Genomic DNA, 23,700 nt, shown 5'->3' on the forward strand with positions numbered 1-23,700 from the left:
TTAGAAAAAGGGATGGTCATAGCCAGCATTGGTGTCGTCGTTATTGGGGTTGTTGTTGAAGAGATGATCCCCATAAGTACTACTATTCCCCTGATACTGTTGATGAGGATTAGGCTGCTGCAGCTGCAATGGCAGTTCAAGAGGTGATCGCAAAGGCAACGAGGCCATAGCAGCAGGCAGCTGATGATGATCACCAGCCCAATAAGAGGAGAAATCAAAATGACTATTATTATTATTATTATTATTATTATTATTATTATTATTATTATTATTATTATTATTATTATTATTATTATTATTATTATTATTATTATTAACTTGCTGCTGGTGCTGCATCTGATTATGATGAGAAAGAAGATGGTTCACAGTACTACCACCGCCAGGAGTAGTCATCATCATACCCTGCATATTATTATGACCCATATTCACATGGTTCACATTGTCATGGCCAACACCAAAATTCATTATAGCCTGCAAATCAGGTATATCAGTCACAACAGCAGGAGAAGTATTAACATTATTATTATGATTATAATAATGATAGTTATCAAAAGTTGGAAGCTGTTGTTGTGGTTGTTGTTGCTGCAGCATATTGGTTACTGCTCCTCCTTGGTTGGGAAAATTAGAGGAAGACGAAGCAGCAAAAGCAGAAGCAGGTGCAGGCACAGGCACAGGCGCAGGAGAACTTGGCAGCTGAGGCAGTCCTCTTCCTCCTCCAACGGATCCCTCTCCGTCTCCGGCTCCATAGAAGGAGGACAATGTGTTCATCATATTCATATTAGTATTAACAGCAGACTGTTCAGTGGTGACATTTCGCAACATCTCCATGGCATTCTTGAGATTTCCCAACTGGGACATTTCATGGACATTATTCCTAACAGGACCATCCAACAAGTTAAGGGCATCTCTGAAGTTACACGGAATACCCTTCAGCTCCTTAGCGCGCTTCTTCAAGGATTCCATCTGCTCAGTAATATGGGTGAGCTGCTGGTTAAGCTCACGGAGAGTGGCGTTCCTATGAGCCTCGATGAGTTGAAAGGTCCCTGAGTTGGCCTGAGAAGCCATCAGCATAGCGTAATGTTCAGGGTTCATATATCGATCTATGACCACATTCACGCTGGAATGACCAAACGAGTAAACCTTATTTCCGGGAGAGAAAACTATTATGGCTATCTGTACACCGCAAAGGGTGCAAAGCTCACTAGCTTTCTTGAAGAGACCAGAGCGCCTCTTCGAGAATGTCACTTGGAGATTGCTCTCGTTCGTCATCCTCGTCATTGATACCCTACGCCTTCCCCTGTTGATCCTCCTGCTTTGAGTGTTTCTGTTGTCATTGTTTACAATGTTCTCATTGCTGTTGTTCATTTCCATTGCTTAAAGGAAGTGAAACAAAAACAAGAATGGCAAAAAGGAATAATTATAATGATATGTAATATTACTATAGAGAGAGAGAGGTGGTTGTGGATGTGTTAGTGTAGTATTTAGGGTGGTATTTATAGGAAGGGTTCAGGCGTTTTGCTTAAGTTTTTTCAATATTATTTTATTATTTTGATAAGCATGAATTTATTTTGTGATTTACAGGCTCTGATTTGCTGTTATATTCCTTTTTTTGATGGATTTTTTTTTTTCAGTTTTTGACATGTATGAAACAAATGTTTTAAGTAAATATTAAATTCTCTTTCTTTGTGTATTTATTGTATTACAAAATTACTTTCTCCACTTGCTTGTTATTGCATTTCTAGGCCTGTGAATAGATTTTTGATAGAATATATATCGTATAATTGTTATATGTAACATACGACACCGTTCACTTATTTATTTATTTGAAATGGACATCGTTCACTTATTTAGAAGTTAAAAATTTCCAGTCATGTATATATATAACAAAAAAGAAAAGCATATATTGAACAACACAAATTCAGACAATTTATAGTTTCGTTCTAATAAATAATTAAGGATTAATGTACTATATGTTTTATAACATATGTTCCTATAGAATTTTGATCTTATTTGATAATAAAAAGTACAAGTAGAGGTCTTAAATGGGAAGTAAAAAATAAATTAATCTAACTATAATTTTTAAAACCATGGTACATTGTATATTTAATTATATCACTGAAAAAATGTCACTACGGGGGAACAAATTAAATTTAGTCAACTTAATTGGTTTTTTAAAAGAATATTGTGCCCTAATGTGAAATAATACTGTCACATTTACTAGTGTTTTGGTAATAAGAAATTGTTATATATATTTGTCTTTGTTCCAAATATATGAAGTATTATTCTTATTGTGACATATATTGTAATGCTAATAGGAAACATATTCACTTTTTCTTCTTTTATAAAGGATTTAGTGTACTTCTTAAGTCTAATATACTATATATATGTCACATATGTTTTACTTATATGTAAATAATATGTTCCATATATATGAAACGACTTTTTAAAGGGAGAAAATATTTACCAGGCAACTAATATTTACTTTTATTTACCAGAATTTTACATTTTAATAAATTCATATAGTTTGGTTATATGATGATGAATTGATGTATAAAAAACTGTTTTAAACTTAATTTACGTATTATTAACTACGAGCTAATTGAAGAAACTAAAAAGAAGAGAATTAATACATATCTCGACAATAAATTTGATGAAGCTAAGATGTTTTTTTTTTTTTTACTAAATTATATTATCACCATAATATATAAGATGTAAATGGATGAAAAAAAATTGGTTGGTAATAAATAGATTAGATTTTTTTAAAAGAAAATAAATAAAGGTTAGATTTTGTTTGCATGAAATGCCATTAATTAGACAGTGTAACACACTTAAATAAATCTATCTAAGACAACAAATACACAATAAAAATAATTTTCAATTATTTGTAAAAAAATGTACTTTTTATTTAAGGAGAAAACACATCCACTTAAATAAATTATGGATTTTTTTTTCATAATTATAGATTACTTTCTAAATATGATCAACATTGTTCAACTACAAAAAATCTTAAAGTCACAATTGAAAGTAAAAATATTGTGACATAAAAATTATTAAGTTAGTAAAATTTTAAATTATAATATATGAACGATAAAAGAAATAGACAATTATTTTGTCGATAATTATTGTTACTTTTAAAATGACGTTACTGTAATAATCGTTAATATTATGTCAGATCAGGGAACTATAAATTTAAATCTTATACACTAATTATCAATTAAAAAAATAATGACACGATTAGTTGTTATAAAAAAATAAATAATTTAATAAAAATTAATTATTGAAAAGATATAAGTTAAAGTGTGTATTAATAACTGTAATATATTTGTAACGACCGATAGGTCTAACTAATTTTATTCTAATATATTTGCACGCTTTTCTTCATTAAAATAAAAAAACTGTAATATATAATACAGGCCAAGCGAAAAATGAATTACTAGGGGACTAACTATTAAAAAATACTATTTTAAACAAAACATTTTTATATATATTCCAAGTTGCAAAAATTTGTTCATACATTAAGTTATTAACTTTTAAATATTTTTCACATTAGTAATTAATTACACTGCGAAAAAAAGAGAATTTATCAATAGTTTAAAATGCTAGGTATTGTATTGTTGTCCGTCTCTATGACTGGCACCTATTCAACCAATGCAAAACTGGGCGGAATAGACATCAGTGGAAAATAGTTAGTAACGAAGTTTACCAACACTTCAAAATCTTCGACAATAAAAGAAGAATTGCCAAGACTTTTGCACCACCAGAATTAGTGTTATTGCCGATGATTTTGCGCCATCGGCTATAGTGTTATTCCTGATGAAAGGTCAGGGCTGGTAAAAACAGAGATTAACTATAAGGAAACTCTTTATTTCTTCCCACTGAATCGCAATGTGATCTCCAAACCATAACTCATGTAAATAGTCAGAGATGTGAAGATCATGAGGAGTGTTGATAAATCCACTATGTGCCAACCTGTCGAAATAGTTTAAACAAATACTTAATAACGGTCAATCAACAACTAATGAACTACTCAACTAATTTCACTGCCAGCTCAGACAAATCAGTTAGAAGTTATTACCTTTCTTCTCTTAACAACAATAGTATTTAAAGACGCTTCCCTTTTTAGATCTAGGTGATTCGAAGCCGTTTCACCTTGTTGAGAGAAAAAGAGAGAAACACAGAAAGTTAGAGAGAGAGAGAGAGAGAGAGAGAGAGAGAGAGAGAGAGAGAGAGAGAGAGAGAAGAAGAATTAAGAGTAAAACAAGATACATCAGAGTTGAGAAAAACAGAGAAAACTTTAAGAGAAAGAAAGTTTTATCGATTACCTTCAGAGATTTGGCTGGAATCGATGAATTGTAATCTTGGCCTGAGTAATATGATTGACTGAGCAATCTATTGTGGCGAGCTCGATAGAGGATGTACCCCAAACAATTTGGGCGAACCTCTACAATCTACATGTTCTTCTTTGATTCCCTCTCTATTCTTGATTTAATTTTCTGTTGATTTCTTTCATGCATGAATGCCTTGAGAAACCCTTGATAATTTTTGTGTTTGGTAAAGTGTTTCACTCGAAGACTAGAGACAAAAACTTAACCTGCAGAGATGGATACCCACAAGTACCCACCCCAAATGGGGTTGAGATTACCCGCCTTGATGGATAATGATGGGTAACGGGACGGGGGTGGAGTGCAATTTTATATACCCAAAACGGATTCAGGACAGGGTTGGGAGTGATACTACCCCCCATATTTAACCTAGATTTATACTTTCTAAACATCCCATATAGTTTTTTACTTATTATTTATTACATATTAAAATTAATTGCTATAAATATAAGGTTGACTACTAATTTTGCCTAATTTATTATTGTAATAAAAGCATTTTAATATATAATATGATCTACTGTCTAATTTATATATCAATTTCATTTTCATATCTTATGGTTTCCTTAATTGTTTTTCTTCTTGGCAAAGTAATTTAATCTTATGGTTTTCTTATTTTAAAAAATTAACTATATATGTGTAAAATAGATTTTCATCTCTTCCAATCCAAGTCTTCTCAAAGAACATTAACGTTCACATTTTTTTTGTCTTTGCAAGTCTTTATATACTCTCCACGCTTATATATATACTAGCAAAAAACTACATGCGAGGCACGTATACTAAATTTTATGCTAATTTTTTTTTTATATTATTTGAAAGTAATACAATTAAAAATTAAAGAAAAAATATTATTAGTTATTAGGTGAGATTATTATTATTATGTGTATCCAAATATTATACTTTATAATGTTGTCAATTAAAAGTGAATACTGAATGCAATATATTAGTGTTTAAGAAAGCTTGATGATTTAAATATGTTCTTAAGTTAATCTAAAAATAAATTAAAAATTGATGTTCCAATACTTAAAGAAACATTACTTAAATGGGTGTAAGATAAAAAGAAAATTAAAAATCAATCTCTAAATTGTTGATAATTGAAGATAGCATTTGTCAAAAAATGTAGATAAGAAAACTATTGATAGTCATTGGTGGATTTCAATCTTCATTTGTTTCGATAGAGACAATAGTGTAATTTTTGTATTTTGCACTTTTCATTCTAGCCGATCTGCATATATCTGGATTGTCCATTTTTTCGTTGATAAATTGAATATGGTAGTGTCGACAAAAAGTGAAAACCATGTTTAACAAAAAGTGATAGTATTCTATAACAAAATACTATTGATTATTTGAATTTAAATTATTTTAAAATACTATATTTTATTAAAATAAAACTCTATATATACGATTAAAATTTCATATTTATCTTTATTCAAAAAGAAAAAAAAATTGATAAAAAAATAAAAAGTTTCTATTATTATCTCTACTGTATTTCTATATGTGAATAATGGTCTCTTCTTTTTTCCATATTCTTCTTTATTTTTTGTATATTGTGTTTTCAGCATATATGTAAATTATTACTTAACTTTAAAAAACTTTGCTCCTGGAAACTAATGCATATGTCGAGCACTTAGAATCATTTGTTAGCTGTAAACTTTGTTGGTTTTTTTCGCCATTGATGCTTGGTTTTGTGAACTTTGATAAAAGTCACGCTTCTTTTTTTTATTATTATTATTACTTATATATTTTATTATTAAGTTGTGAAAAAGAAAAAAAGAGAAGTGCGGATTGGAATATTATGTGTGATGACATGGGAATGTCTAAATTGTAATAGGAAAAGGAATACAATAAATAATTAAAAAAAAAACAAATCGTAGATGTACAACAGCAAAAACACAATCGTATTTTTTTGGATTTAATGAGATTTATTTTATTGTATATAAATAAAAAGTGATCATGAATTTCTCATAAACCATTTTATTTTTAATATAAATAAAAAATCATCCATAAATTTCTAATAAATCAAGAATTATGTTATATAGGCACACTTTATATAGAATAGATATATATATATATTGTGGTGATTCAATCACCATTCAAGAACATTAAAACAGATCAAATAAACCAGAGAAACAATTAACATAAACCAGTAAGTTAACATGACAATAAACCAGCAACAAGAACAATAGTAATGCAGCAGTAAAATCAATAAGAAAACATGGTTTACAAGGTTCAATCACAAGTGAATAACACTTGGATCTAATCCTTGGGAGAAACTGCCTTGAGGCTTTGCCTTTATTATTATGAATGTAGCTCAGTGAATCAACAACAACAGACAGCAACAACACTAAGTGGAGTCTTGCTCCTACACCAGAAACCTTCAGGCACTCGAGAGACACTACAAGAAAAGGCATTTTTACCGGCGCAGTTCGTCAAATGCGCCGGTAAAGGTTGTCGAGATAAAACAAAATCTGAATTCTCACTTCCATTTAGGCTTTACTTTTACCGGCGCATTATTGCGCCGGTAAAAGTCTGGTTTTACCGGCGCAATACTGAATATGCGCCGGTAAAAGTTACCAAATGAAGCGCCAACAGGCGCGAGAAGTTTGCCGCCTTTCATTTCATTTATTGTGGCGCTTGTTTACTTTTACCGGCGCATAATTGCGCCGGTAAAAGTCTCAAAAAAAGAGAGGGAAACTTCCCGCGTGGATTTCCTGGTAGGTGGGAATACTTTTACCGGCGCACCATTGCGCCGGTAAAAGTGTTAAAGGAAACGTGTGGATTTTGATGTGATAAGTGAGAATACTTTTAGCGGCGCAATTGTGCGCCGGTAAAAGTATATATTGCGCCGGTAAAAGTATTTACTTAAACGCTCGTTTTTGGCTACTTTGGTCAGATTTTAAAAACACTTTTACCGGCGCAATTGGATGCGCCGGTAAAAGTATATATATGAATCAGGAGCACGAAGCCCCCTTCTTCTCCTCCATTTTTCATTTTTTTGCCTAGGTTTTCTCTGAAAACCTCTCAGCCCCCCTCTCTCAATCTCTCTTTGATTCTCTCTCATTCTCTATCAATCTCTCTCAATTTCTAACCCCCCCTCTCAATCCCTCTCAATCCCTCTCTTTTTCTCTTCAAAAAAACCACCACCACCACCTCCAACAACACCACCACCGTCGGCCACCACCACCATCGACGGCGGCCGAGCTACGCCAGCCACCACCGCAGACCACCAAGCCCCACCTCCTCCAATTTATTTAAGGTATTTTTAATTTTTCTAATTTTAATTTTTTTTTAATGTTTATATGTATAGATTTGTGTATGTATGTGTGTATTAGTATATGTATGTGTATATGTATGTATTTCTGTATGTATGTGTATGTATATTTATGTGGGTATAAATGTATGTATGTGTATAAATACATGTATGTATGTATATGTATGTGTATGTGGGATTATGTATATATATATGTGTATGTATGTGTATGTGGGTGTGTATATATATATGTGTATATGTATGTATGTATGTATGTGTGTATGTATTTATGTGTATGTGTATGTGTATGTGTATGTGGGTGTGGGTGTGTATATATAAGTATGCATGTATTTGTATGTGTATATTGGTGTATGTATATATATATGTATGTATGTAAAGAAGTATGCATATATATATGTGTGTGTATGTATGTATATATGTATGTAAATATATATGTATATGTGTGTGTATAAGTGTATGTGAGTGTGTGTGTGAGTGTATGTGTATGTGTATGTGTATGTGTATGTGTATGTGTATGTGTATGTGTATGTGTGTGTATGTGTATGTGTATGTGTGTGTGTATGTGTAAGTTAGTGTAGGGTAATGGATATGTGATAAAATTTTTAAATTTTTAATTTGGTTTTACTTTTTTATGGAATTAGGTCCGTGTTCGACCGCTCGGGATTACCGCTAGCTGCCTGCAGTTGTCATTTTTGCACTCGATTCAGGTATTTTTTTTGCTTTCGCTTAGTATGCGTAGCAGTGTTTGTTATTAGTTAATATGTATATGCATGTTAGAGAAGTAGGTTCTGTGATAAAATTGACTGCTGTTGGATGGGTGGATTATTTGTTTGTGTATATATTGTATGGAAATATTTGTTTGTGTTATTTATAGGTATTAAAAATTTTGGGTTTACACTTTTTAAGCCGTTATGCTGCCGAAATTTTAGTAGAAAAAATGTAAAATTAATTGAATGTTGAAATTGAAATTGAAAATATGTAATTAAAAAGTTAGTAAAATAATAATTTTTTTAGGTATTAAAAAAAACATTTTCAATTTAAATAATAAATAATTAGGAAAATATTTAATTATGAAATGTAATATATAATTTTAAATATAATAAAATGATATTATTAGTTTTAATAAGTTAGTAATTTTAATTTAAATAAAAAATGATTAAAAATTAATAAATGATTGAAAAAAAATTAAAGAATGTAATATATAATTTAAAATATGATAAAGTGATATTATAAATTTGAAAAAGTTAGTAATTTTAATTTAATAATAAATTATTAAAAAAATAATAAAAGTGAAAAATGTAATATATAATTTAAAATATAATAAAGTGATATTATAAATTTTAAGAAGTTTGTAATTTTAATTTAAATAATATAGCATTAAACAAATAATAAAAGTGAAAAATGTAATATACAATTTAAAATATAATAAAGTGATATTATAAATTTAAAAAAGTTTGTAATTTTAATTTAAATAATAAAAGTGAAAATGTAATAAAATGATGTTATAATAAGTATAAATGAGCATAAGATATTGTAAAGTATATGATAAGATATTGTAAAATAGCATAAAATTAAATTTGTATTATCTTTTCTTGATCTCTTTGGTTATACACCAAAGATAGGATTTAACAAATGTATTTGTATTATCACATAGTGATAATTTTTTTTAAAATTTTACACATGCACGAAATACCTTAGACCCGTTTAGAGAGGCGGAGTCAGTAAGGACTCTTAAATACGCTTCTCCAAATTATAATAAAGTGTTGTATATGTAGTATGTCTACACCAGGTGGCAGCAGTTCGAAAAAGAAAGGGGTCAGAGGTAAATACAAAGGCAAGAATGTTGAGGAGGAGCTCTCCAAAACACAATCTGCCAAGTTACAGATTGAGCTGCACGCAGAGACTGGCACCCCCGTCGGCAAAAACGGAAAAAAATTCAACAATATGGCGAAATGGATGACTCGGATGTCTATCCCCATTAATAAATTCAAATGGGAAGATGTCAGTAGAGCTGACATCAATGCCCTCTGGGATAGACTTGAGGTATGTCTTAATAATTTTTTTAATTTCTAAATTACTATACTCTTATTAAATTGTAATTAATGTATTAATGTGTAACTTTTTGCAGACCAAGTTTGTCCTCCCACGAGATAACCCTACATTCGTAGACTACGGTGAGTACGAGATGTCAAAGGGTTTACGTGACTGGAGGGCAGACTGCAAGAAAAAGTGGATACAAAATATTGAGGAGCTTGGACAGGAGAGGGCCGACATGTCACCTCCTGAGGGAGTAACTCAAGAGGTGTGGAGTGACTGCATCGCTTATTGGAGCACAGACAAACAAAAGGTACATTTTTTTTAAAATTTCTAATTTTAGTAATGTTTAATTTATATAGTCAATAATAAATAATTAATTGTTAGAAAAATTATTAATTTCAGGCGAGAGCAGCGAAAAATAAAGAAAGTCGGGGTAAGATGAAATTTCTAGGAGGCTGGGGCTCCAAGCCTATTGTTTCACATGTTGTCGAGGGGGTAAGTTTATATTTAACTATCATTCATTTAAATTTTTCTAGTAAAATAACAATACTAATATATTTTCTCTTGAAAATAGGCTAACCCCGACACAGGAGAACTGCCAACTGCGGTGGAAACTTTTCAAAAGTTTCACCATAAAGGCAACAATTGGCGCAACGAGTACGCACAACAAGCTTACGTAAGTTTACATTTTAATTCAATTTTTATTTATTTCTTTCAATTTATTTTGTATTAAAATTAACCATTTAACTTATTTGTTTGTTTTAGGAGCAAATGGTTGAAATAGCGGCAACTCAACCAGCGCCCACTGAAGATGAGCCCGATGAGCCTGCTGTCGATCCTACACAGTACCCCCGAGACTTACCTGTTATGACGCAAGTACTCGGGGAACGATCTCGACATCTTAGAGGCTTTGGCCATCTCCCCAGACTGAAGGGAGTTGGGGCCAAAAGAGCACCTGCCACGCATCCTTCAGCCCCACCGACTGTTACAATGGAACAGTACGAGGCTTTACAGAAAAAAGTGGAGGAAGCGGAGCAGACAACTCAACATACGAGGCAACAGTATGAGACACAACAACTCTACCTCAGACGATTCCAAGATCAGTTTGAGTATCTTTCTCGAGCTGTGCCGGGTTTCAACTTGCCTCCCATGGATCTTCCACCATTGCCCACTCCTGGTGCTGGATCGTCGGCTGCTCCTGGTGCTGGATCGTCATCGCAGCCTCCCGAGACTCAGAGAAACAACGATGACGACATTACCCGCCTATAGAACTGTACTTTTTTTTATTATCCGGTTCGAACATTTAACATTTTGTTTATATACTGATTTTAGTAGAACATAATATAATTAATGTTCGTTTATCTTTTAATGTAAATTATGTTGGTTTTTTTGTTAATATAATATTATAATTATTTTAAAAAAATTAATTAATTATATTTAATTAATTAATATTATAATTAATTAAATATAATTAATTAATTTTTTTAAAAAATAAAAATTAATACTTTTGCTGGCGCATTTTTGCGCCGGTAAAAGTAGCCAAAAATTATTGGCGCCAACCGTCAGGTTGGCGCCAATAGTTTTGCCGGCGCACTATTGCGCCGGCAAAACTTTATCAAAGCAGGTTCATAGCGGATAAGGGCACTTTTTAACACCGGCGCTTATTTTTTACCGGCGTAATTTCTCGCCGGTAAAAGGAAGTTTTACCGGCGCATTTACTCTACGCGCCGGTAAAAAGTCTTTTACCGACCAAGCTTCCCAGATAAGCTTTGCCGGCGCACAACTGCGCCGGCAAAGCTTTGCCGGCGCAGTTAGTGTACTTTTGCCGGCGCAAAAATGCGCCGGCAAAAGTTGGTTTTCTTGTAGTGAGACTTGAGTTCTTAATCCTCAAGCTCTTTACAAAATGTACTCTCTCTCTCTGTTCTTCACTCTCATCTCTATCTAAAATGATTACAAAAGACCTTTATATATAGGTCGAAAAATAGAGTACAGGACTTGACACAAAATAACAGAAATAACTGTTATTTAACCAACTGATTTAACTGCCTAACTAATACTTACACCACCCCACAAATTCCACCTGGTTTGTTTACTTGAGTAAGTATGGACACAGAGCAGATTAAAGGTAAAGGCAAAACCGTTCCATCAATAAGATTTTCCTTCACAGGTGAAGGATCAACAATCTCCAATGTTCAGCAATTTCAGGCATAGCCTGAATTTCTCACTAGTGACAGCCTTGGTGAACATATCAGCAGGGTTTTCATGTGTGCATATTTTCTTTACTTTGACCAATTTGCTAGCAATAATGTCTCTAATGAAGTGTAGTTTGATGTCAATATGTTTTGACCTCTCATGGTACATGGGATTCTTCATGAGATGAATAGCACTTTGATTGTCACAATGTAATAACAAGTTGTCAGATTCAATTCCCAGTTCAGATGTCAAGCCCTTTAACCAGATAGCTTCTTTTACAGCCTCTGTTGCAGCCATATACTCGGCTTCAGTGGAGGACAAAGCAACAACCTTTTGTAGGTTTGCTTTCCAACTAACACAGCCCCCAAATACAGTGAAAACAAAGCCTGACAGTGACCTCCTTGTATCCAAGTTACCTGCATAATCAGCATCTACAAAACCAGTAACATTGTCATTATACTTGCTGTCATTTCCCAGCAGTAAACCAGTTTTGAGTGTGCCCTTTAGATACCTCAGTATTCATTTTAATCCTTTCCAATGTTCTTCACCAGGGTCACTAATAAACCTACTCACAACACTCATGCTATGAGCCAAATCGGGTCTAGTACACACCATAGCATACATAAGGCAACCCACACCAGTAGCATAGGGTATGCTTTCCATGTATTTTCTCTCATTTTCAGTTTTAGGTGATTGAGCTTGAGATAGTTTGAAGTGTTGGGCAAGAGGAGTTGTCACGGGTTTAGCATCTTTCATGCCAAGCTTGTCAATTACCTTCTTGAGGTAATGTTCTTGAGATAGACTTATAGTATGAGGCCTATTTCTCTTTATTTCAATGCCTAGAATCTTCTTGGCTGGCCCCAAGTCTTTCATTTCAAATTCAACACCAAGTTGAGATTTCAAGCTTTCAATTTTACTTCTTTCTTTTCCTACTATTAGTATATCATCAACATACAATAGTAGATAGATCCCATTGTGAAAATAAACACAAGTATCATATTTGCTTTTGGTAAAGCCAATTTTCAACATAAACTCATCAAATCTAAGGTTCTATTGCCTTGGAGCCTGTTTTAAACCATAAAGAGATTTGTTTAAGAGACATACCTGATCAGGTTTCTCATCATAGCCTTCAGGTATCTCCATGTAGATTTTCTCCTCTAGGTTCCCATGCAAAAATGCAGTTCTAACATCCATTTGATCCACCTCAAGATCAAATCTAGCAGCCATGGACAGGACAACTCTAATGGTAGTTTGTTTGACAACTGGAGAGAATATGTCATTGTAATCAACTCCTTCTTGTTGAGTAAATCCCTTAGCAACCAACCTTGCTTTAAACCTTGGTCCCTCACTACCAGGTACACCATCCTTTTGTTTGAATAGCCATTTGCACTTGATTATCCTTTGATTTTCAAGTCTTTTCACCACTGTCCATGTCTTGTTTTTCCTTAAAGACTGTTTCTCCTCCTCTATAGCATGCAACCAAGCAACCTTATTTTTACCAGAGATGGCTTTCATGTAACTTGAAGGTTCATCACTCTCCACTTCTTCAGCAACACTAAAAGCATAAGCTGTAAATTCAGCATAACCAAATTTGTCAGGTGCCTTTGTTGTTCTCCTTTCTCTATCTCGAGCAAGTTGATATGAGCTGAGACTAGGTTGAGTGATAGTCTCAACATTGTCATTCTTGGTGGTTTCAGAGGCTTCAGTGGGATTAAATTGAGTAGTGTCCACCTCAATTTGATCACCTACATTGCTGGTTTCTGGTGCAGCAGCAGTAACACTCTTTTTCATAGCCATTTCCTCCTCATTGAACACCACATCTCTACTAATGATACATTTCTTATGCCCTGGTTCTAGGCACCATAATTTGTACCCCTTTACTCCATCAGGATAGCCTAGGAACATGCATTTTAGAGCTTTAGGTTGTAACTTGTCTTGTCTGTAGTGTGCATAAGCTGAGCAACCAAAGACCCTCAAGTGGTCAAGCTTTGGAACATGACCAGTCCAAAGTTCTTGTGGAGTTTTGAATTTCAAGGGAACTGATGGGCACCTATTTATTAGATAACAAGCTGTCTTAACAGCTTCTCCCCAGAAAGGTCTATCCAAACCAGCACCTTTCAACATACACCTAACTCTCTCAATGAGAGTTCTATTCATTCTTTCAGCAAGTCCATTTTGCTGAGGTGTATCTCTAACAGTGAGGTGTCTAGCAATTCCATGTTCATTGCAAAACTCATCAAATTGATTTGAGCAATACTCCCATCCATTGTCTGTCCTCAGCTTTCTAATCTTGCACTTTGTTTGGTTCTCAATTAGCCTTTTCCAATTGACAAAGGCATTAAATGCCTCATCTTTACTTTTCAATAGGAACACCCAAAATTTCCTAGAAAAGTCATCTATGATGCTAATAAAATAGCTAGCTCCACCAAGAGTTTTAACTCTAGAAGGCCCCCACAAATCTGAGTGAATGTAGGCTAATTTCTCCTTGGTTGTGTGTTGACTAGTAGCAAATTTTACCCTACAGCTTTTCCCATAAACACACTCCTCACAGAAACCAAGTTTCCCATTTAAACCACCTTGAAACAACCCCTGTTTGTCGAGTTCATTGAGCCCTCTTTCACTAACATGTCCAAGCCTCAAATGCCATAGTTGAACATCATTATTTGCATTGTTTATTGCTGGTGTTGCAGATCCTATTACAGCAGAGCCAACCATGTAGTAAAGACCATTTTTGAGTCTTCCTCTAACTACCACAAGTGACCCTTTTGAGATGTTGAGAGTGCCTTGGTCGATTTTGACAGTGTACCCTTGATTGTCAAACATGCCTATGGATAACAAGTTCCTCTTAAGATCAGGAACATATCTAACTTTCTGAACTGATCTAATAATCCCATCATGCATTTTCATATTAACCGTGCCAACTCCAATGATTTTACAAGCTTTGTTGTTGCCCAAGAGAACAGTACCTGCTGCATTTTCTTCAAATTCAGTGAACAAGTTCTTGTTTGGTGTCATGTGGAATGAACAACCTGAATCAAGAATCCATTCCACACCAGAATCTTCACTAGATGCAACAAGAACATCAGCTGAATCGTATCCAGATGCAACATCAGCTTCACCCCTTTCCTTGCTTTTGTCCCTTTTGAGCTTGTTCTTTAATAGATAGCAATCATCCCTAAAGTGACCTTCTTTCTTACAATAATAGCACTTCTTTCCCACTGCATTTCTGTTCTTGGAATTGGACTTGTGTCCATTCTTTGATTTCTTGAAATCTCTTCTTTCTGGCCTTCCTCGAACAAACAGACCTTCCCCACCAGTTTCAGATCTGTCATCAACTTTCTTTTGTATTTCTTTTGAGTTAAGGGCAGCTTTAACTTCAGACATGGTGAGCGTATCCTTACCATAAAGTATTGTGTCCACAAAATGTTCATAGTTCTTAGGCAATGAGCTGAGTAATAGAATGGCTTGATCTTCCTCATCAATCTTGACTCCAATGTTGTTCAAATCCAAGATTAGTTTGTTGAAGTCATCAAGATGCCTCCTTAGTTCTTTAGTTTCTTCCATCTTCATGGTGTAAAGCCTTTTCTTTAAGTATAGCTTGTTGGCCAAAGACTTTTTCATGTAAATGGTACCAAGTTTGTTCCATAGACCAAGGGCAGATTCCTCTTCAGCAACTTCTCGAAGCACCTCATCACCCAAACTGAGTAATATTGCACTGTGTGCCTTCATCTCGATTTCTTGAGACACTTTCTTTACATCTTCTCCATCTTTGGAAGCAGGTTCAAGAATGGCATTGACAATACCCTGCTGCACAAGAAGTGCCTTCATTTTGATGCGCCATAGGCCAAAATCATTCACACCAGTGAACTTGTCAATTTCGAATCTTGCAGTAGCCATTGATGTTCTTCAAGCTTGATCTTCACGGTTCTTGAATCCTCAAAAGCAACCTGTGCTCTGATACCATTTGTGGTGATTCAATCACCATTCAAGAACATTAAAACAGATCAAATAAACCAGAGAAACAATTAACATAAACCAGTAAGTTAATTGACAATAAACCAGCAACAAGAACAATAGTAATGCAGCAGTAAAATCAATAAGAACACATGGTTTACAAGGTTCAATCACAAGTGAATAACACTTGGATCTAATCCTTGGGAGGAACTGCCTTGAGGCTTTGCCTTTATTATTATGAATGTAGCTCAGTGAATCAACAACAACAGACAGCAACAACACTAAGTGGAGTCTTGCTCCTACACCAGAAACCTTCAGGCACTCGAGAGACTTGAGTTCTTAATCCTCAAGCTCTTTACAAAATGTACTCTCTCTCTCTGTTCTTCACTCTCATCTCTATCTAAAATGATTACAAAAGACCTTTATATATAGGTCGAAAAATAGAGTACAGGACTTGACACAAAATAACAGAAATAACTGTTATTTAACCAACTGATTTAACTGCCTAACTAATACTTACACCAGTAAATAAACCCCACATATATATATAAATTTATGTATATTTCTTATCTTGGTTTTATATATATCTTTTGTGAATGTGATTTGTGAATACAACAATAAGGATAAAGTACTTATTGCTGTAAAAAGGTGATAAATAGATGTTTTATTCTACTGTTTTATTTGTTCTAATAGAATAAGATTTCTTCTTAGTTCTTACTACTTAGTGAGACAGTACGTGCCTAGTTTACTATTATTTTATAATCTTTCTCTTAATTGTATTGTATACGTGTGGACTAGAAATAGAATAGTTATATTATATTAATTCTACATCTACTATTTCCATCGATTCAAATTTTAAATATAATATTAGTTGTTCAATATTTTTTTATATATTTGATGGCTGGTATTAGAATTTTAGTAGATGTAAGTTTATTTAATTTTGTGTAATTATTTGTACTTTGTAGTCCAAGTCTAACAATGACTGAAACTGAAAGTTCTCCACAAGATGCTACACAAAATTCCCACTTACAATTGAAGAAAATAATAATGAATCTACAACAGCTCCGCCTACTAAACTTAATTCTTCTCTTCCGACGGCAGCATCCCACTAATTATAGATGGTGAGATTGTGGAGAAAAAAATAAAAGACTAACTTCTATAGTTTGGAATCACTTTAAAAAGCAAGAAGTCAATGGAATTGAAAAGACTATTAATTGCAACTCTTGTGAAAAACAATTAGGAGGAACAAGAAAAAATAGAACTGCACATTTGCATGAACATTCCAAGAGATGTCCTCTTAGAAAACATCGAGACATAAAGCAAACCATCTTGAATCCAAATAAGAGAAAAGATGGAACTACTACACTCGGTGCTCACACATTTGTCCAAGAATTTTCAAGAGAGGAGCTTGCCAAAATGATCATTTTACATGAGTATATTCACTTAATATGGTGGAGCATGTTGGATTTAGAAATTTTGTGAACTCAATTCAACCATTGTTCAAGCATGTATCTTGACCTACCATTAAGAGTAATATCATAAATATATATATATATATTTATATATATGAGAGTGAGAAGACCAAAATATATAAATATATATATATATATATTGAGCAACAATTAGAATTGTAGTCACAATTGATATGGACAACCACTAATCAAAAAAGAGGCTACATGGTGGTAACTACACACTACATCGATGACTTATGGATTTTGCGCAATCAAATTATAAGGTTAGTTTACTAGTACACCTTGTATATTGATAACTTACAATTGATTACTTGTATACTATTGTTATAGTGAGATTTTTCTCACCTAGAAACTCGAGACCAGACTCCTGTTTGAAGGACACGTGTACTCAATTTCCCCAAGGAAAGCTGAGATGTCAATGAGAGACTCCTCGAGTTTAAACCTCGCCTGAGCTAAACTCAGCGAGATGATGCGAATATAACCAAGTCTAATCGCATTCACAAGGCTTGCATTATGTAAGACCAAGGAACGGATTTAACTCGCATATACCACGATATATGCGAGTATCCTCTCGATCCTCCTGCAAAAACATAGAGATCGATCCTCTATAAAGCGAGTTGGTCCCGATGACCCAACAGCCTTGATAAACCAATATAGACTCACATGTCTTGGTTCTATCAGCTCGTTATACGATGTCCATAAATGCGACTATACAAGGACGCAGACATCTTAAACTCAACTAAGTGTTAGGTGTATTCTAAGTCCACGAGCTTATGCAAGAATATGAACAGCCAACTCGCACATTAGAAGTCGCATACGTTGCTGTATTTAGTGAATAGAAACTGTTCTTTATTTATTAAATGTTTACGTTTTTCAGCTTAATTATTGTAAATCAATGTACAAACGGATTGATAATGAATGCAATCGTTGAGTAAATAATCGGACACTTGCTTTGTATATAAAGGAGTGATCCACCGTGAAATGGGACACCTACAGAATCTTTGCAACAGTGGACTAAGCAGACAGTGATCTGACTGAACCACTATATTCCCTCGTGTTCTTTGTATTTCTAGTTTTCATTAAGTATTTGTGTTCCAAGTTCGAGTACTCGCCATTCTAGGTTGAATACTCGCACTTATTCATCATATTATTATTATAATTATTATTGTTATTATTTATTTTGGTGTTGTGAAATTCTTTCAATAACATTTGGCGCCGTGGTCGCGGTTGACTACTTCACCAAGTGGGCTAAGGCAAAGGCACTTGCAACTATTACAGTAGCCAAACTACGCGAGCTTGTCTATAACTCCATAATCTGTCGATTTGGCATCCCTTACAAACTCATCTCGGACAACGCAAAGCAATTCGATTGTAAGGAAATGCGACAATTGTGCGATGAGTTGGGAATTAAAAAGGTATTTTCAGCAGTCGCCTACCCACAGAGCAATGGGCAGACAGAAGCCATCAACAAGATAATCAAACATACCATCAAAGGAAAACTCGAAGAGCGTAAGGGGGTATGGCCAGAAGAACTTTCGCAAGTTTTATAATCATATAACACAACCCCCCGATCCACGACTGGTGAAACTCCTTTCTCGCTCTCCTATGGATGCGAAGCTATGGTACCAGTCGAGGTTGGGGCAGGTTCCCTGCGAAGAGACGTTTTCAACATTGTCCAGAATGAAGAAAAACAATTGCTCCACCTTGACCTTTTAGAAGAAAAGCGCGACCAGGCTCACCTGAAAAATGCGGCTTATCAGCAGCGAACTGCGCGGTATTTCAACTCTAAGGTCAAGGAGAGAATTCTGCGAGTAGGGGATTTGGTTCTTCGAAAAGTCATGCCAAACACGAAAAACCCAGCGCATGGGGTTTTCGGAGACAATTGGGAAGGACCATACCTCATCGCTGAGAAGATTGGTAACGCAACATATCGACTTGCAGAACTCAATGGTACTGCACTTAAAATAGCCTGGAATGGCGAAAGTTTGAAGTTTTATTATCAATAGTACTCGCAGTATATCATATGTACTCGTTATGTATTTATACTTAGTCAATTTATCTATAAATGTTCTAAGTATAGGGGGTATATTGTTGGGTTTTATGCCCTAAATAAAACTCTTTACAATCTGATTAGTTATCAATATAAGAAATTTGAAGTGATTTATGTTTGCATGAATTTTACATGCTAATGGTTTAATATGTTTATTACATTCACACACACAAAATCAGTTAAATCCAGATCATATGTTTATTCACAATTACAGTATCGTCAACACAGTGGAATGTGATTGTGATCATATGAATCAAAAGACTTGGTCCCTGTTTCATCAGTGTTATTGGATTTACACTAATGTGATAATCAGCGATGATGTATACTTACACTTGGAGTAAGTGTTATGTTCTTTCCAGGGCATTAGTAAAGTATACTAGTTTCGAATGTATGGAGTATACATTGGACTGGACCGATATTGCAACTAAGTTAAGATATTACAAACTTATTGTTATATATATCTTTCCAAGTCAATATCAGTAGTTGATCTTAAGATTAAAAGAATCTAAATCCTGATATGCTTAGGCTCAACTCAGGAGTACTATTCATGTTCTTTGATTTATTAGTTAAGCCTACTTTTAGGTCAGGGTGATACGTATATTTTGGGAACAGGATAGTATGATTGAATGGGAGTGCTGAACATAAATATGGAATCTATAGCTTCTACTGGTGTATAGAAGTCAAGTGATGATTCCCTTCGAGCTTAGCAAATAGAAGTAAATGGATGAGCTCTTGTTTAACGGACTAATTATTAGATCACTAAACACCATTTACAAGTAGCTAAGTGTTTTAAGGGGCAAAATACATTGAGGGGTGAGAACGGTAAAGAAATCCCATCTCGATGTAGATCATCTATATAGAGGATCTTTAAATCACAATAAGATTATAACAATGGTTAAATGAGATAGCATATTGATATCGTGGAACATATAATATGCTCTATATAAGTCTGAGAGTGCAATTCTAAGTTCTAAGAGTGGATTCAACGAAGAATTAATAAGTAGGAATTTACTTGGTAAATTTGGTTCACTTATTGGAAGCTCAGCATATAGATCCATGGTCCCCATTCTAGTTGAGAACATTCTGCTTGTAAGATTCATTAATTGATTCATGATTGATCAATTATAATTCTAAAGTTAGACTATGTCTAATTTTATGAATTTTCACTAAGCAGGGGTGAAATTGTAAAGAAAAGAGATTCTAGATTTATTTATTTATTAATGGACTTTATGTGTCTAGTTAATAATTAAATTAAATGACAATATTATTTAATAATCTATTTTAGTTATTAAATAATTAGTTTTGGCATTTAAAAGGTTAGAATTGGAAAATTGGCGTTTTTGAGAAAATAGAGATAAAATTTGTTAAAACTGCAAAATTAAGTGGGGCCCATAAACTACACCATGGCCGGCCACTTATTGGGGGATTTCAAATATTTTCATTATTTTAATGCCAAATAATTCCTAACCTAAACCTAGTAGTTGCCTATAAATAGAAAGTGATGGCTCAGTCAAATAACAAGTTTTCAATAAGCCTTTCTGACAGAAATTTCTCTCTTCAGAAAAACTGAGCCTTCCCTACTTTCTATACCTGGCCGAAACCTCTTTTCACTTTTCTTCTTCATAAATTTCGACCCTAGTGAAAGAGTAAGTGCCCACACACAGCAAGCAGTAACTCAATCATAGATTGGAAGACTGTGAAGGATCAAACTTGAAGAAGAAGGACATTCGGGCTCAGGTCTTGATTATACTCTGCTACAGAAAGGATACAAGGGTTAGAGATCAGAGTGGAAGGAGACATTAATTCCGCTGCATCAATGTAAGGTTTTCTTAACTTTATATGTGTTTAATTTATCGTTTTAGAAAGTTCATATTTAGGGTGTTAAACAACATACTTGTGAGTAGATCTAAGATCCTGGTAAAATAAATTCCAACATATATAGCCCACTTTGTACTATTGATTAACTTGTTCTTTATAAAAGTTAAATTTTTCTCGAGTTTTAAAAAATTCATTTTTACCTTAGCGTTTTTTACACCAAGCTCTAAATAATACCACAATCAAAATAGCAAAAGACGCGAGTACCCGTGTATTGCGAATATGATAACATAAATAAATATCCCCGAAGGGATATATGTTGTTCGAAATATTAAAAACCATAAAGAGAAATTTGTCTAAGTACAAATCGCGAGTACCCGCGTACCGCTTAAAAAGTTTGGCAAAATATTCATAAAGTAAGTAAACTAAGCATTGGGAGCGAAAGAGGCAGTTGGAGTAGCGGATTCATCTGTGACTTTGCTGGCAGCCTCATCAGCAACCTCTTCAGTATTCGCTGCATCAGCGTCCTCGGGAAAGAGATTTCCCCCACCTCCTTGGGTCTGCGTAGGTGACATAGCTCGAAAAGCCTCAGCCATCTCAGCCGCCTCTGCCCCGAGGATCGAGAAGTCGAAGTCTGGAATCTTGGAAAGAGTTGTGTATATGTAGTCAGAGACCGCCAGGTCATACTGTTTCTTCCCATTCTCCTTCTCGGCCTCCAAGTCGCGAGACATCTCCTCAATCTTCGCCTTAGAGTTCGTGGCTTCAAGTTCGACTTGCTTACGGAATTCCTCGAGCTCTTTGTCCTTGTTAGTCGCTTCCTGCTTCAACTTCTTGACGTTCTCCTGAAGCTGGACATTCTGCTTCTTTAAAAGATCGACTTCCTTGGAACCAGCAACGAAAGCCTTCGAAAACATAGTCATAAACTACGAAGCCAACTCTGTAGAGCGAGGCATAAGTTCCTCAGAGGGAGTCCTCTTAACCTTTGACATGAACTCCTCGCCCACGAACTTCTCCTGAAGAACTAGAAAATCGCGAGCTCGAACAGCTGGATCGATCACGACTTTCTTCCCCTTGTCTTGTGAGGGCCTCGCCAGCTTCTTCGACGTATCAGTAGCTAGAGTAATCACGATGTCACTTTTCCTTTTCTGAGGAACGACAGGAGAAGTCGTCGTTGTTCCAGTCTTCGGCTTGCGATTGAGAACAGGAGCTTGCTTCAAGAAAGTCATTTCTACGAAGACAAGAAAAGATAAGTTAAAATATAAACAGTGACTCATATATATATATACCGCATATATGCGATGTGTTACCTGATGTTGGTCGAGAGGTCTGTTTATAAAGACGTTTGTCTATCTTCTCCTTTTGCTTCCCAGACGGCTCCTTGTATACAGGCTCCCGATGAAGGCTGGCGTTCTCTGGAATTAACTTGTGCTCCCGTAGCTTCAAGGTCGTGCACAGTAATCGCCAGTCGTGATCTTGAACAGGGAGGCAACCGAGAACTTCAGCAATTTCTCTACTAACCAATTCCAGTACGGGTCAAGCCGATCTATCTGCAAACAGTAAGGAAGAGCGTGTTAGATCATACCATAAGGTAACATGAAAATTAACTAAGTGTTAAAGTGTGTGACGTACTAGGTCGATGATTAAAATCAGTCCTAATTCCTGGTACTTTAAACACGTAAAACTACTTAGATTTCTAATCTCCCATATTGGAAACCATGTCTTCCATCCTGTTGATTTCAGAAGTAGCCCATTTACTGAAGCAATAAAAGTCGTTGTGAAGGCCCACGCTTTTTATGTCATAAAAGTAGCTGAAGTCCTCCATCGAAGGCTCCTTATGTGCGTATTCCATGTACATCGCATAAAACCCGAGGGCTATGCGATAACTATTTGGGGTTAATTGAAAGGGGGATATATCATATCGCTTAAGAATAGCAGCGATGAATGGATGAAAAGGAAGCGATACCCCACAGCGGAGAATGGGTATAGAAACAACCACATTCTCTACAGGTATTATCGCAGGATTGGTGAAAGGTAGATGCGGTCTCTGGGTAGGACGAGGACGCATGGTACTGAGGCGTAGCAGATTTAACCTTGTATACGCGGTTAGGTCAGACTTGGTGACTTGCAAAACTGAATCCTCGCATGAGAAGGGCTCGTCCAGTTGAGTGTTGTCCACTGAGTCAGCCCCGCTCCCTTCTGCGTCCTCCTCTTCCTCTGACTCGCGGTCTGGAGCCTCCCAGTCCTCGCCCATCTCCTCGACTTTGGCATTAGGAGCATGCCTGGAATGAACAAGGTGTTCACGAGCTGACACCGTAGACTCGCTATCACGAATCTCGATGGTCCTTGGTTCAGTGAGCTCCTAAACCATCCTTTCTATATCTACGGAGGACAACGGGCCTAGCTCCGCATCTCCGGCAACTGGAGTCTCCACTTCTGAGATCGAGGTCGGGATGAAGCTATCCTCCTCGTCTTGGTCACCATCGAAAGCATTGCCTCCAGAGCCAAACATCTGGCTTACCGACAAGTCGC

At 35.0% G+C, this 23,700-nt stretch overlaps 2 protein-coding genes and 1 long non-coding RNA gene across 3 annotated transcripts; 1 reads left to right on the forward strand and 2 right to left on the reverse strand.

Moving 5' to 3' along the window:
• Positions 1 to 1,371, reverse strand: LOC115715566 (agamous-like MADS-box protein AGL90). The gene is made up of 2 exons (XM_030644208.1): positions 319 to 1,371; positions 1 to 180 (listed from the first exon to the last, which is right to left on the reverse strand). The coding sequence occupies exons 1-2, from the start codon at positions 1,369 to 1,371 to the stop codon at positions 1 to 3; spliced, it is 1,233 nt and encodes a 410-aa protein (XP_030500068.1).
• Positions 1,372 to 3,234: 1,863 nt separating this feature from the next.
• LOC133032055 (uncharacterized) lies at positions 3,235 to 4,726 on the reverse strand. Its single transcript, XR_009684982.1, has 3 exons — positions 4,323 to 4,726; positions 4,076 to 4,149; positions 3,235 to 3,969 (listed from the first exon to the last, which is right to left on the reverse strand). It is a non-coding gene; the product is annotated as an uncharacterized LOC133032055 (long non-coding RNA).
• A 3,471-nt stretch (positions 4,727 to 8,197) lies between these two features.
• LOC133032479 (uncharacterized) lies at positions 8,198 to 11,192 on the forward strand. The gene is made up of 6 exons (XM_061106439.1): positions 8,198 to 8,357; positions 9,426 to 9,693; positions 9,779 to 9,997; positions 10,090 to 10,182; positions 10,262 to 10,363; positions 10,453 to 11,192. The coding sequence occupies exons 2-6, from the start codon at positions 9,427 to 9,429 to the stop codon at positions 10,954 to 10,956; spliced, it is 1,185 nt and encodes a 394-aa protein (XP_060962422.1). The 5' UTR covers positions 8,198 to 8,357; position 9,426; the 3' UTR covers positions 10,957 to 11,192.
• Positions 11,193 to 23,700: the final 12,508 nt, after the last annotated feature.

This window comes from Cannabis sativa, chromosome X, assembly GCF_029168945.1.
Source record: "Cannabis sativa cultivar Pink pepper isolate KNU-18-1 chromosome X, ASM2916894v1, whole genome shotgun sequence".
Lineage (NCBI taxonomy): Eukaryota > Viridiplantae > Streptophyta > Magnoliopsida > Rosales > Cannabaceae > Cannabis > Cannabis sativa.